Consider the following 15,018-nt stretch of genomic DNA (forward strand, 5'->3'; position numbering starts at 1 on the left):
AAAGCTTAACAATAGAAGATGTGAAAAACTTACTGACATCTAGATGGCAGGTCAACAGATCAGGCTGCTGCTGTTAGTGTAATGGCCTGGTTATATTTTCTTGGCACATTTTGAGCCCCTTAAAAGGTGGTCAGTTAGTAGTAAACACAACAGCCTACCTGAGCATTTTAGTTAACTATGTCCATTCCTTTTTTGCCACAGTGTACCCATCGTCCGATTGCTGCTTCCAGGAGGATAACTCACCATGTCACAAATCAAACGATCTTAAACTTATTTCTTGAACATAATGAGTTCACTGTACTCAAATGGCCTCCACAGTCATGAGATCTCAATCCAAGAGAGCACAGAAGAGGTGTAACAGGAGATTCAAATCATGGAAATTCTCTGAGGAATCTGTGTTTTCAGCATCTGATTGAATCTGTGCCACAAAGAATTAAAGGTGTACCTAATAAATTCTCCAGCTGTATTTGTCATTTCTGTGTCACATGTTAAATGTTGAACATTTCTGCCTGTCATGGCATTGCTTTCTACGCCCATGTCAGCTTTACAACTGTTAGGAGCTGACTGGTCACTCTATTAATCACTTATCTCACTGAATTAAGAAAAAATAGCTTCTTACTCTTTTCAAGTGTGAGAACATGTTTTTGTTTTGTTTTTTTCAATTCTATTCAAATGCATAAAATTATCATATAAAACAGTTACTTTCCTTGCTAGAAAGTTCAAGAAAAATGTCGAGGAGAAATTCAAGACAGCCTGCCCAACTTTCATTTTTGTGTTCCTGTTCACCCTAGATTAGATTGCCAGCCAACAGTAAATGGAGTGGTGCCTATATACTGCTTTTCTCCTGGAACTGGGGACTAAAATCACTTTTTACTACAAGCCTCATTTACCCAGTAACATACAGTTTTCAGTGCTTAAAATGCTGTTTTTTTGTGTCAGTTTAAAAACACAAAATGTGAAAGAATTTGATTTTCTACTACAGATAAATGCAAAAGGCATCAATTAATTCCTATGCTAATCAAGACTACAAAGTCTAAGCATACTGCTTACTAAAAGAGAAAAGTAAATAAAAAAAAATCAAATCCCCACACTGACTAAATCAAAGGAATATTTGGGACTGTTTTTCTTGGAAATCTTCAGGTTTACTATCCATTAAAATTATTCATTTTCCTGTCGGTTTGTTATGGAATCACCTAATTTCTTTAAGCTTTTCTATGATTTCTGCTTCTAAGAAAGAAAGAACCTCTGAGACACAGCATTTACTCAACCCAGGGTAGTGCTGGATCAGGAAGCTTAGCTGGATCAAGCTGATCTAAGAGCCAATTTTAGACCAGTCTACCACTCAAGACCAGTGGAACAAGTCTTTGTGATCCTGACCCAAGCAGGCAATTCTTTTTTTCTTTCATTCTTCATTCTATCCTTCCTTTCTTTCTCAAATCCTTCTAACTATAACAGGATGGCAAACAGGGTGCTTGGTCTGAAACATTATTTAGGTGGACTGTACAAGTAAAATCTACATGAATGCCACGACCCAAGGTTTCCAAGCAGAACACTGCATTACAATAGATCTAACAGGTGATCATTATTAATAACTTCATCTATCAGTAGTTTTGAAGTTGATCAGTGCAGTCAATAAACAAAAACAGAAATCGGGGTGGTAATAATAGCACATTTGGATTTATTAGGCCCAATATTCAAAATGGACGAGATACAAAAAAGGGAAACCCCAATGGTCTAAGTTTAGTTTGTAGACAATTTGTGGTTGATGTTTTTGTGTTGTTGTTTTTTTTCCTCAATAAATATGTTTATACACTTCAAGACATTTAAACTATCCATCCATCCATCCACTCGCTTCCACTTATCCTTTTTCATGGTCGCGGGGGGCGCTGGAGCCTATCCCAGCTGTCATAGGGCGAGAGGCGGGGTACACCCTGGACAGGTCGCCAGTCTGTCGCAGGGCCAACATACAGGGACAGACAACCATTCGCACATTCACACCTAGTGACAATTTGGGTTAACCAATTAACCTATCCCCACTAAGTGCATGTCTTTGGACGGTGGGAGGAAGCCGGAGTACCCGGAGGGAACCCACGCAAACACGGGGAGAACATGCAAACTCCACACAGAAAGACCCCAGCCTGATGTTGGAATTGAACTCAGGACCTTCTTGCTGTGCGGCAACAGTGCTAACCACCGTGCCACCGTGCTGCCATACATTTAAACTATTGGTATAGTATTTATAGCTCTGCTATGATACAAAGGACTTACAGCAAGAGATCCTCTGTTTAAATCCACCAGCTGTGTAGAGTTTGTGTTCCTGTGTAGAGTTTGCATGCTCTCTACAGGTATTCTGGCTTCTTCTCACAGTCCAAAACCATGCATGAGTTATTTTAATTTGGCAGCCCTAAATAGGCCATAGGTGTGAATAGGGCTGCCACAAACTATTATTTTGATAGTCGACTAATCACCGATTATTTTTGAGATTAGTCGACTAATCAGATCACGCATCCATTGGACGTAAAACGTACAGCTTATTGCACCAGCACGCATCTGCCCTTATATAACTATCATTAGCTTACAGCTTGAAGTGTTTAAGGTATGTGCTAATTAAAAATAAAGACAAGTTTGGGGCGACCATGGCTCAGGGGGTTGGGAAGCGTATCTGTAACCGGAAGGTGCCGGTTCGATCCCCGGGCTCTCTGTCCTGGTCGTTGTGTCCTTAGGCAAGACTCTTTACCCTACTGGTGATGGCCAGAGGGGCCGTTGGCGCGATATGGCAGCCTCGCTTCTGTCAGTCTGCCCCAGGGCAGCTGTGGCTACAACCGTAGCTTGCCTCCACCAGTGTGTGAATGTGAGAGTGAATGAATAGTGGCATTGTAAAGCACTTTGAGTGCCTTGAAAAGCGCTATATAAATCCAATCCATTATTATTATTAAGTTGATAGTTTATTAAATTTTAATGACATTTGCAGATTGTTTCGGTGGAGTTTAATAAACTCTGCTCCTTGCTATCTAAAATATAGCAGGACACCGGAGTATATTCTCGAACATCTCACACTTCTGAAAATCAGTTGTCTGCTTGACGTTTATTCAGCTGTGTAAAAACTATAACTTTATTTCTCAGCCAAACCGATTTACTCAGGAACAAATGAAATACTAAAAAAAGCCAAACAATAACATTTTTAAGTTATCTAAGTGACTTATATTACATGTTTAACCTGAGTAGTGAAAGACAGCGGTGGGTTTGAAAACAATTAGCCGGGAGTCTGGTGTTCTCGGGCTCTAGTGAGCCTTGCCCCCGGCTAGCTATCAAGCTGGTGAGTAACAGACGTCTCCAAAAACGTCGGAGCGCTTTTGAAAATATGTGGTGTCTTGATAAACTGAGCAGATATTTGAGGTTTACACAGCTACATTCTCGCCTGAAAATAGGTTAAACTTTATTTTGTGACCCAGAAAGAATAATAAGAGTAATATTAAAACTAACTAGCTGTCGCCATTGTTGACAAGTACGCTGCACCGCGCTATGAATTCTGGGACACAGCTTCTTCTTCTTCTTCGGGATTTAACGGCAGCTGGCATCCTTGTACATGCAGTGCTGCCATCTCCTGTTTCAGTCCATTATTACACTCTTAAATCCTACTACTTATTCCTGCAGCTTTTGGGATCTTACAAAGCTTCAAACGATGCGTCGACTATTAAATTAGTCGTCAACGATTTTAATAGTCGACGTAATCGTGTCTAGACGACTAATCGTGGCAGCCCTAGGTGTGAATGTGAGTGTGAATGATTATCTATCCTGAGATATCCTCCCTGTGATAGACTAACTGGCAACCTGTCCTTTAGGGCTGGGCCATATCATACCGTTCATGGTAATACCGGTATAATGTTGGGCAACGATAAGAAAATTAAATATTGCGATAGAATATGGGTAAAACGCGCATGCGCAGTGCCTTTGTTTTCATATGCACATGGCGGAAAAAGGCATGGTGGCGACGAAGAATGAGAAGGGCGAAAGCGGATCATTGAATGAAACAGATGAACCGAATTGGTTTGTAAAAATGCTGCAAGTTCAGTGGTTTGGAACTGGTTTAGCTTTTGTCTGTCAGATACACAACAAAGCACTATTTTTGGTAGAGCATGCTAGTGGGCCGTCATTATTACCATGTTAATGAATTAATACGGCACACTTAACTCATTCACTACCAGCCATTGGCAGTGAATGAGTTAAACCCATTGACTCATTCACTGCCATTGACGGCTATAGACGTCAATGGCAGTGAATGAGTTAAAATCAATCCTTTGATTTTTCTGAAAATCGACAGTGCCCTTTATAATCCCGTGTGCCTTATGTATGAATTCTGGTTGTGTTTACTGACCTCGAAACGATTTTATGTCGTACACGGCACTCGAAAATCTGTCAAATGTTTTAGTACGACTTTACTAAGCTACGAACCCGCACCGCTTGATGGATTGTCGGAGCATTACGACTACCGTAGGCAGGAGCCTCACGGAGTGATACGTACTGTGCTTCAACATAATATTACTGTATTGTGTGTGTATAACCTCTTTTTAAGTTTTGTGGATATTATACATGGTTATGCTGAGGATATGTCGGCTAATTTCCATTGGAAATGCCTTTTGGTTAAACTGTCAGCGAAGAATTTGCATTTGCACTGTTAAATTTTTATATAACTTTAATGGAAAAAACAGCTGCTTGTTTAAGTGAAAATACATTGATGGTGTTTTTTGCACTAATAAAGTTGTGGAGTTGTAAAGTATTTTGTCTAGTGTCAATTATATCGTCAGTTATATCGTTATCGCAAATTTTCAAATGTATATCGTGATAAATATTTTTGGTCACATCGCCCTGCTCTACTGTCCAGGGTGTACCACATCTTTCACCCAATGACAGGTGAAATAGACTCAAGGCTATATACTCATGATAAAGATCAAACATGCAAAATATAGCCAAGCATAAAATTATTCTGCCATAAAAATAAAAACATTCTCTAGCACTGAGGCTGGTCAATTAAACATGAAGTAAAACCCATGCAAAGGCCTCCCTATAAATACCACAAACACTGCCTGAGAAGAAACTAGCTTATCAGCAGAATATATTACGACACCAACTGTCTGCCATCTAAAATCCAGTTTTGTGATCCCTTCCCAGACGCCTTAACGCCCACTCACATCCTGGGCCTTTTGACCTTAGTAAATCACATGATAGGGTGAGGCTAGGTTTCACAATGGGTTCACCCGAAACCTTGACTGATTGTGACCCGCACCTGTTTTCACACCTTGGCTCATGTGATTAGGTAGAGGATCAATGGGACACTCCCATAGGCCTTAAAATCTGGAACTCTCCCCTGATTGCTCTTAGAACTGAAGAAGCTTCTCAGATGGGAGGTGAAATGTCTTTAAGGAAACTTGGAGAAGTCCAGACGCTTTTCTTTCCAAGATCCTTAGACGTTAGCCTAGCAAACGTAAGTTCAATTGGTTCAACCAAAAAAAACCATCCAACACTGGACAGACTTAGCACGACAAAGCTACCTCCTCATTCAGAGGAAGCTAATGGCTAAGTCACACAAGTAATAATAGGACAGCAAACTCCTTACAAAGAAACAATTTCAACTTGTGCTGACTGAAGTTTGATGGTATTACACACTTTTTGCTGTTTTATCAGAAGTAGAATGCATGTAATTTAGGGCTGCCACAAACGATTATTTTGATAGTCGACTAGTCACCGATTATTTTTGCGATTAGTCGACTAATCAGATCATCCATTGGACATACAGCTTATTGCACCAGCAGCATCTGCTCTTATATAACTATCATTAGCTTACAGCTTTAAGTGTTTAAGGTATGTGCTAACTAAAAATAAAGACAAGATGACAGTTTATTAACTTTTAATGAAATCTGCAGATTGTTGTGGTTTAATAAACTCCTTGCTATCTAAAATATAACAGGACACCGGAGTAAATTCTTGAGCATCTCACACTTCTGATAATCAGCTGTCTGCTTGACGTTTATTCAGCTGTGTAAAAACTTTAATCTCAGCCAAACCGATTTACTCAGGAACAAATAAAATACTAAAAAAAAGCCAAACAATAACATTTTGAAGTTATCTAAGTGACTTATATATATATTTAACCTGAGTAGCGAAAAACGGCGGTGGGTTTGAAAACGATTTGCCGGGAGTCCGGTGTTCTCACGGCTCTAGTTAGCCTAGCCTAGCCTCCGGCTAGCTATCGAGCTAGTGGGTAACAGACGTCTCTGAAAACGTCGGAGCGCTTTTGAAAATATGTGGTGTCTTGATAAACTGAGCAGATATTTAAGGTTTACACAGCTACATTCTCGCCTGAAAATATGTTAAACATTTATTTTGTGACCCAGAAAGAATAATAAGAGTAAAACCAACTAGCTGCCACCATTGTTGGAAACTGAGCTGGGCCGCGCTATGAATTCTGGGACACAGCTTCTTCTTCTTCGGGGTTTAACGGCAGTTGGCATCCTTGTACATGCAGTGCTGCCATCTTCTGTTTCAGTCTGTTATTACACTCTTAAATCCTGCTACTTATTCCTGCGTCTTTCAGGATCTTACAAAGCTTCAAACGACACGTCGACTATTAAATCAGTCGTCGACGATTTTGATAGTCGACGTAATCGTGACTAGTCGACTAATCGTGGCAGCCCTAATGTAATTGCCAACTTGACCGTATTCAATCACACCGATGTCAGACTGGTAGCAGACTGGCTGTCCTAAGGCAACATTTATGGCTGGTTTTAGTGACAGTGTTTGCATGCAGGACAATCTCTCTTTTCAGTAAAAGTAAATAAATAACTGAAGTGAGACGAACTCATCCAATTGGATAAAACATACTGACAAAGTCTAACTTTGAAGACATAATTTGCAGTTTAAAAAAAAAAAAGTTGATTGCAGTATATATTACTTCAATAACCCTCATATTGCAAAATGTTTAAAATTAGCAATAATATCGTATCCTGAGTGAAGTATTGTGATAGCATCATATCGTGGGGTGTCTTGTTATTCCCAAGTCTACTGTATATGACAAACTCAAGAGAATAATGACCGCTCTGTGCCAGAACATAGAATGTGTGCATACTTTGCGGGACTCTAACAGCAAGTCGTTTTAAATTAACAAGAGCCAGGGCCAAACTAAACAATTGCTAAGTCTTCAGTCGCAGTTAAATGAGATTATCACTGCTTAAGCACATTTCAATAAGCCTCCCAACAATAGCAGGGGTCAAACAGCAAGCCTGATAATACCATGAGCAGCTTGTTGAAACAGATTCATGCATTTAATCATACAGATGATAGCTGAACCGAACACACTGCCCGACTCAAAGCTCACCAATGAGATTGGTCATGTAAATATGTAAGCACACAAAGGGGCCTAGTGTCAGAGCACATTCTGACCTCCGTGTCTAGGAAAGAAGTGCGCATATAGCTGAAAAGTCATTCTCACTGTACGGCTAGTGTGGTTGAGCTTCCTCACTTGCACGCACACTTTCTCACGCGCACAAACATGCATGCCACATAAAGACAGAAGTGGGACCCTACACCAGCCATGACGTCAGTCACCCTGCCTGCATTTTAAACTTAGCTCTTTTTGGGAGGGGGTCTTGAAAGCAGCACTGTGTGTTTGATGCGCTTATCATCCTCCTATCTTTAACACCAACAGATGTGCGACTTTAGCTTGTTCTCGCCCACAACTGCGTTTAAACATCAAATAGTCGAGAGGTGGTCCTGACTCTTTTGACGCTGTGCATTTTTTTCCTTTCACTTACGTGTTTATTTTTTCCTGTCGAGCTGCACCTTTACAGTAAGCTTTAGCAGCATTTCCTGACACGGAAACATCACAGCAGAAAGCGGCTTTCTATTCTGGGGGCATTTGATATGCAAACGAGGTTTTATTTCTGTAGACGTGCTAGCGGCAGATGTCCTCGCTTGCGGAGCTGGGGCACATAGCTTCATTTTAACGGGCAGGTTAACTTGTTGAACGTGAGAAGAAAAATGCACAACTGCCTGTACAGTCACCCGTCATCAATTACAAGCATGATAAAGTAGCCTTATGCTTGTAACCATATAAATATTCTGTTTCATAAAGTAAGCCACTTTGGCAACAAAGTAACTGATTTAGTCAATTTTTTTTATATCATTTGTTCTTAATAACGGTAATAAGTTAACCGAGCAGGCCAATTAAGTCAAAGCAAACCAATTCCAGCTATGCGAATAACAACCGGGATGGTAAATAACTTTCTAAGAGAACCTGCAGCTTCGGCATGTGACACAAATAGAAAGCCGGCTAACAATAGCATTCGCCGGATGGTGCCTCACTGACTCCCACGCATCCCTGATACTTGTAGCGCTACCTGGCAAACGAGGGGCAAATACGTACAAAAGAGCCGCACAGTTACAACGGACGTCTGGGTCGTGCTGTGCGGGTACTCACTGCTCTCAACAGGGGCCTCATTTGTTCCGAAGGACAGTCCATTTTCACCTGGTTAGTGTTTTCTGCCAGCTGATAGTTGCGGTAAGTGGGAGCCTTTGCAGTTTTCCTACGAACTGGGTAAGAAACGCCTCTGAAGTGATCGACAGCGACGTGTTTCCAATTGACTTTCAATGCCCGGCATTCTCGACCAATTAAAATCCAAAAGGAAACAACAAGGGTGGGGTCTACTCCTCTGACGCGTGAAGTCCCAAACGGACCTTTTCTTATGTTTTACCTCGTCAACCCTGCTGGAGAGTAGAGGATGATTATACTCAGAATTAGACTTAATAAGGGCACTGAAAGACAGGAGAGAGAAACTGACACAGTATAAGTCAAGCAGCCCATATTTGATTGGTTAAAAGGTGAGATGGATCCAGTTCACATTTGACATTTTCTTTTGTACTGGGTCTAAGTTGGACAAACAAAAAATATGTAAAGTAAATTCAGTTGTATTGTTGTATTATATACATGATTATATTTAAATTATATTTCTTCCAAATTTAAAGTGTTTTTTCCTTTTTATATATATTGTTATTTTTATAGGTTATGCTATACACTTTGCCGCTTTAATAATGTGAATTTCCTAATTATGAATCAGGCTTATCTTACTACTATCTTATCTAATAGAAAAAAACATTCAAAGAAATAGTGTTTGAAGTGCACGCTGATTTATAAAACTAAACATGCTTGGGAAAACACAAAGTCAAACAGTTTCATCATCACCTGTATGTTTCTGGTCATTCTAAAAGTAAAAGAATATAAAGGGATAAGAACAAGCTGATATTTTTCTGACTAAATAACGTAAGCTCAGGCTTCTAAAACCATTAATCTGTAACAATCATGTAGTAAAGACTAAGAAAAAGTTTAAATCTGTACCATCCTCTTACATATAAAATTTGACTGTGTGTTTTGAGCGAGGGATGCAGCCTTCTCCGGGCTAGCCAGGGAATTTCACATGGAGCCAGTGAAGTTCCTGAAGGACAGAGGTGATGTGTTGGTGGTGTCAAGACACTGGGTCTGTGACCCAGTATTTTGAGTTTATTTTGTCTGTCTGATTTCTTGTGATGTATTAGAGTAATGGTAAGTTCTAGTGTTATTATTACAATGTCTTAATTAGGTTTTGTTTAAAGTTTCATCCATGCTCCCTTGTTTATGTATCCTTTTGATTCCTGTGTAAGTCTCTTGTCCCCCATGTATGATTTTTAGTTATGTCTGTCCCTTGTTCCCCTTATCTGTTTCCATGTTCCTCTCCTTGTCTATCATTCCGTGTCCCCAGTCTGTTATGTGTTTCATGTCTCCGTTTTCCATGTCATATCGTCAATCTTGTGTTGTCATAGTCTTCCTCTCTTTATGTTTCCTATTTTATTTTGACAGTCTTGTGTTTCTGTGTTCAGTGTGTTTTGCTTTCTCTGTGGCGCCATGTTCATTTGTGTCAGCTGTGTTCCCCATGTGTTTCCACTTCCCTCATTAACGTTCTGTGTATTTAAGTTCTCTGTCTTCCTTTGCTTTGTGTCAGGTTGTCTGTAGAGTTCTGTCCTCGTGTTGAGTTTTTTTAAATCATGTTCAAGGTTTTGTTATTTGTCCCTTGTGTTTAGAATTTAGTTTTCCAATAGTGTTCATCTACCTTTTGGTTTCTGTCTTTTCCCAGCCAAAAATAAACGGCTCACCCTTTGTTAAATTATAGTTTTGTTCCAAGTGTCTGCATTTTGGTTCTCCTCCTCCCTCCACACGGTCTGCCCGTACAACCCATGACAGGTGGGAGGGGGTTCTGGTAATAATGCAAGCAACTGAGTTTTGAACCAATTGAAGCTTATGGAGGGATTTTTGGGGAAGACCATGTAAAAGAGAATTACAGTAGTCAATGCAGGAGGTAACGAGGCTATGAACAAGACTGGACGCAAACTGGATGGAAAGAAAAGGAAGTAATCTTCAGGGATGACACCAAGGCTCTTAACCTTAAATGATTTGATGGAGTGAGAGACAATGTCAAAGGCTGAACTCCGATCCAAAAGGACGAGAATGTTGAGAAGAGCCAGTTCTGAGTAGAAGATCATCAGTGACTTTAAATAAAGTGGTTTCTGTGCTGTCAGTGACATCAGTGGAAGATTGAAATCTCTCGTATATATTATTATGAACCAGGTGTAAATGAAGTTGAGCTGCGACTTTTCAAGTATTTTAGAAATAAAGGGTTGATTGTTAAACAGATGAAGGTTGTTAGGATTTAAGGCAGGTTTTTTCAGTATAGGAGTGACTGAAGCAATCTTGAATAGAGAAGGAACAATACCGGTGATGAGTGGGAGTAAGGAAGACAGGCAAGATTTCAACAGTCCTGTAGGCATAGGTTCAAGATGACATGTAGCGGGCTTCGATTTACATATGGACATGGAAATATCAGCTATATCAGGAACATGAAAGGTGGAAAGGGGCTCAAATTGGAGAAGAGGTTCTGAAGAGGGGGTAGAAACAGCATTCGAACTGAGTTGCTGGTGAATGTTATTAATTTTCCTATTGAAGAACAGCATCAAGGAGTTACAGGTTTCAGATGAATAGAAGTGTGGCGATAAAGTGTCAGGGGGTTGAAATGTAAGTAATGCGATTACTTAAAACCCATTGCTGTTTCTTGAAACTGTAGTTATATCTGCACCAGTGATTTAGTAAGAACCGGTTGGCTGAATCATCCAAACATCTACAGAGAGACTGTCTTTTTTTAAATAATTTTTATCTTTAGCAAGTTCAGTACAGGTAGAGACAGATACGCTTAGATCACTGTATTAATTTAAACCTTCTTTATGTTTTATAATGATTCATGCACAGGTGTAGTTCACATCCTTGCAGGTTCAGCTGAGCTGTGTCTGCCAGTTAGCAGAGTCCTTTCTTTGCAGAGCTTGTATTTTCCTCCCTGTGCCTGCATGGATTGTCTCCAGTCACACCGATGTCCTCCTATAGTCCAAAGACATGCATGTAAAGTAAACTAGTGATTTTAATTTGGCTCTAGGTGTGAATGTCAGCATGAAGGAGGAAAGAGGAGGTCTGAAATGCTGACTTTTTTTTTTGCCCTCCAGACTAATCTTAAGATCATGCCACCTCAGCTTCAGCAGCACAGCTTGGACGAGAATGATTCCTGAAAATCATCCCTGCCAAAAAAGTTAAACACAGAAATGTGTGATATATATAGAATGTGTGAGTGTCAGAGCTATTTGTGTGCAAGGGTTGATTAATTATTGATATGAACAAGTGACACACAAGCCTCAAAGCAGAATTTTCCCCTAAACAAAAGGCACAACAGTAGCCTGCTATCAAACACAACTGTCAGCTCATTGCACTCTCATGTTCACTTCTGTAGCAAAACAGACAAACGACACAAAAGGAAACAGAGGAACAAAAGGGAACTGTTGTGCAGAAGTCTTGAGCCTCACCTCATGTCTCATTATTTTGCTAAGAAACTGGTAAATATGTGCAGTTACTTATTGAAACGTGCAAATATACATGGAAATACAGTAGTATATAAAGCAAAAACAGAGTTTCTGTAGTTCTATCAAGCTTGAAAGTCAATATCTGATATGACCACCTTCATTCTTTACCACAGCCTGAACTCTTACTCATGTTTTCTTGTCATTTCTTTAAGTCTTCAGGAAAAGCTTTGCAGGCTTCTTGAAGGATGCTTAAAAGCTCTTCTTTGGATGTTGGCTGCCTTTTGTTCTGTTCTCTGTCAAGATGATCCCACACTGCTTCAATAATTTTGAGGTTCAGGCTCTAGGGACGCTCACTGTGTTCCATTCTCTTGTTTTTAATCCATGTATAGTTTTACTGCACTGGTGGTGTGTTTGGGATCATTGTCATACTGAAAAAATAGATTGTTGCTTCTCAGACATATTCTGGGTGGTCCTGCATGCTGGCTCAAGCTGTAATGCTACTTTTTGTCTCCATAATTCCCTTAATTTTGAAGATAACAGTGGCTGAAATGCAGCTGCATCCTGTTTTACAGATGGCTATAAACACTTAATGTCGTACCTCTGTACTAATGATAGTTTCAACCAAAAATTTCTAACTTAGATTCATCACGCCATAAGACTTGTTGCTGCTGATTTTCAGCCCTGGCCTTGTGTTATTTGGCATCCTTCAGGCTTTTCTCCCCACATCTTTTCCTCAAGAGTTTCATCCTAAACTAATGTGGAAACATTCACGTTTTATCACCTAAACCTCAGTTGGTCATGAGCTGAGTGACCAACAACACCAATGTTCCTGTTGAGATAAAAACTGAACGGCCCTATAAGTAGAAGTTATACCACCTATAAGCAGAGATGGGCAGTAACGCGTTACTTGTAACGCGTTACTGTAATCCGATTACTTTTTTCAAGTAACGAGTAAAGTAAGGGATTACTATTGCAAAAACGGTCATTAGATTACCGTTACTTTCCCGTAGGAACGCTGCGTTACTGCCTTACTAAAACTGTGATTTTTTTTTTTTGCGAGAATGTCTCATGACAGTGACGTAAGCAAGTGCAACGTTTGTGAAAACAGCTGTGTGCAACAATGGATACTATATGGAGTGTGGGAGAGAGTATGAGCATGTAACGTTTAAAGTGTGGAAGTACTGACCTTACTTTAAGTTTGATTCCATAAAAAGTGACAAAAACATTAACGTCCGTTGTGCGTGGGAAGAAAACTTCTTTTTACAACGAAAAAAAACCCCTAAACCTCTGAGCAAGCACCGAGTGCGCTACGATGTAATGGGAAACTCACAGAGAAACTCGCAGATTCTTCCACTGACCGCTGCGGCACACCTGCACCAGGGAAAACCTCCGCCTACTCTACTCCTGCTTTACAGGTGAAAATAGAGCAAAAGGACCGCTGAGTCTTTGACTTTATTTATTTTCTGCTGTGTTTTACTTGCATCTATTTGAAAGATTGAGTGTAAACCCGCTCAAATATATATATATATATTTTTTTATGTGCTGGAATGTGCAGAAAATAGGTTTAAATAGGTTTAAAACAAATTTCTTCCAGTCAGAGAGTGTTGCATATAATTAAATTTTTGCTTGATGCATAAAGTTAAAAGATTAAAACTAATAAAACAAGTTTTAAAAAAGGGACTTTTCCATTTGATTACATTTTGTATGATGGATTATGCAGAAAAAGTAGCATTGGGCTGAAAGATCTATCGCTTTATCACCTATTCAGGTTGTAAATCGTGTTTTTAAAAAGTAACTAAGTAACTAAGTAATTAATTACTTTTGAAAATAAGTAATCAGTAAAGTAACGGGATTACTTTTTGGGGGAAGTAATCAGTAATTAGTTACTGATTATTTTTTTCAAGTAACTTGACCAACACTGCTAATGATAGTTTCAACCAAAAATTTCTAACTTAGATTCATAACACCGTAAGACTTGTTGCTGCTGATTTTCAGCCCTGGCCTTGTGTTATTTGGCATCCTTCAGGCTTTTATCCCCACATCTTTTCCTCAAGAGTTTCACTTTTCTGTAATTATTCATCTTCACCAGCAGATGGCAATGTCGTATTAAACAACTCTTTCTGTTAATACAAGTCAACACAGCCAGAAATGAAGATATTTCATTCACTCTATAGATACACTGCTTTCTCTTCTGTCTGCTATTCCTCTCCCTTGTTTTATGATTTAAGGTACATATTCACTTATTTCTAGATCATGACAAATGACTGAAAATAGTGTATGGTGAACCACAAAGAAAGCCACAGTTTAAATTTACTATGTAAAGCTGATGTGCCCAAATTATCATAATAATTTTCACTATTGCAGTTTATCTAAATGATCCAGCCCTAGAAGCCCATCTTCAGCCCCACTAAACCACCAAAACTTTTATTGTTATTCCAGTGAACACCCTCAGTCATGTGCATTATTACATAATCTCCTGGTTCTCTTAGGTGTGGCACAAAATGCACTTCGAAGATAAACCAGACAGGTGCAAACAGCCAAAGAAGTCTGCTCGTTCAGAAGTGTTCAGGGGCGTTTTCCTTTAAATAGAGCCCAATCCTCACCCACCCATCAACCTCCGGCATAATCACGCGGCAGCTCAGAAATAGAACTGCGAGGTGGGAGATCAAACTATCACCTCTTAATTGTAGCCTGAGTCTTAAAGATGCTGAGAGCCCATTAGCGCACAAAGAAGTGTGCTGTGTACTGCTCCTTAAACATGCATCAGTATAATGCAGCTGGGAGATGAGTCAGAAGTTAGACAAGTGGAAGAATCACCACAGTGGCATCCACCTGTGCTGGGACTCGCAGAAAAAGATGCAGATTGCAAGGTGTGGTGATGATGGGAAAGAAAGTTTTCTCCTTTCGCAGCTTCGGGAAAGAAGAAAGGGAGAAAACATTGCTAAAAACTTGTAGCGCTTAAAAAAACTGGAGACTTGATGCCATATTTGCAAAAAAAAATCATAAATAAATCTTTAAAAAATATCTAACTTGTTGAATCCTTACAGAGGTCACAAAGATAGTTTTCAATTGCGCTGAGCTCCAAAAGGTGAC

At 39.7% G+C, this 15,018-nt stretch overlaps 1 protein-coding gene across 8 annotated transcripts in view; it reads right to left on the reverse strand.

The window, feature by feature from the left end:
• Window positions 1-8,701, reverse strand: part of LOC309698502 (sodium bicarbonate cotransporter 3-like) — a 60,560-nt gene extending 51,859 nt beyond the window's left edge. For 2 of the 8 annotated variants that reach the window (XM_082520984.1, XM_082520991.1), the window contains exon 1: window positions 8,474-8,698. In XM_082520984.1, coding sequence (XP_082377110.1) covers window positions 8,474-8,515 — 42 coding nt within the window. In that variant the 5' untranslated portion in view covers window positions 8,516-8,698. Of the gene's footprint in view, window positions 1-8,473 lie in introns of all 8 variants that reach the window. The other 6 variants (XM_082520989.1, XM_082520987.1, XM_082520988.1 and 3 more) reach the window with 5 other exon arrangements.
• Between the last annotated feature and the right edge of the window lie 6,317 nt (window positions 8,702-15,018).

This window comes from Aulonocara stuartgranti (assembly GCF_965226115.1).
Source record: "Aulonocara stuartgranti genome assembly, chromosome: 22".
NCBI lineage: Eukaryota > Metazoa > Chordata > Actinopteri > Cichliformes > Cichlidae > Aulonocara > Aulonocara stuartgranti.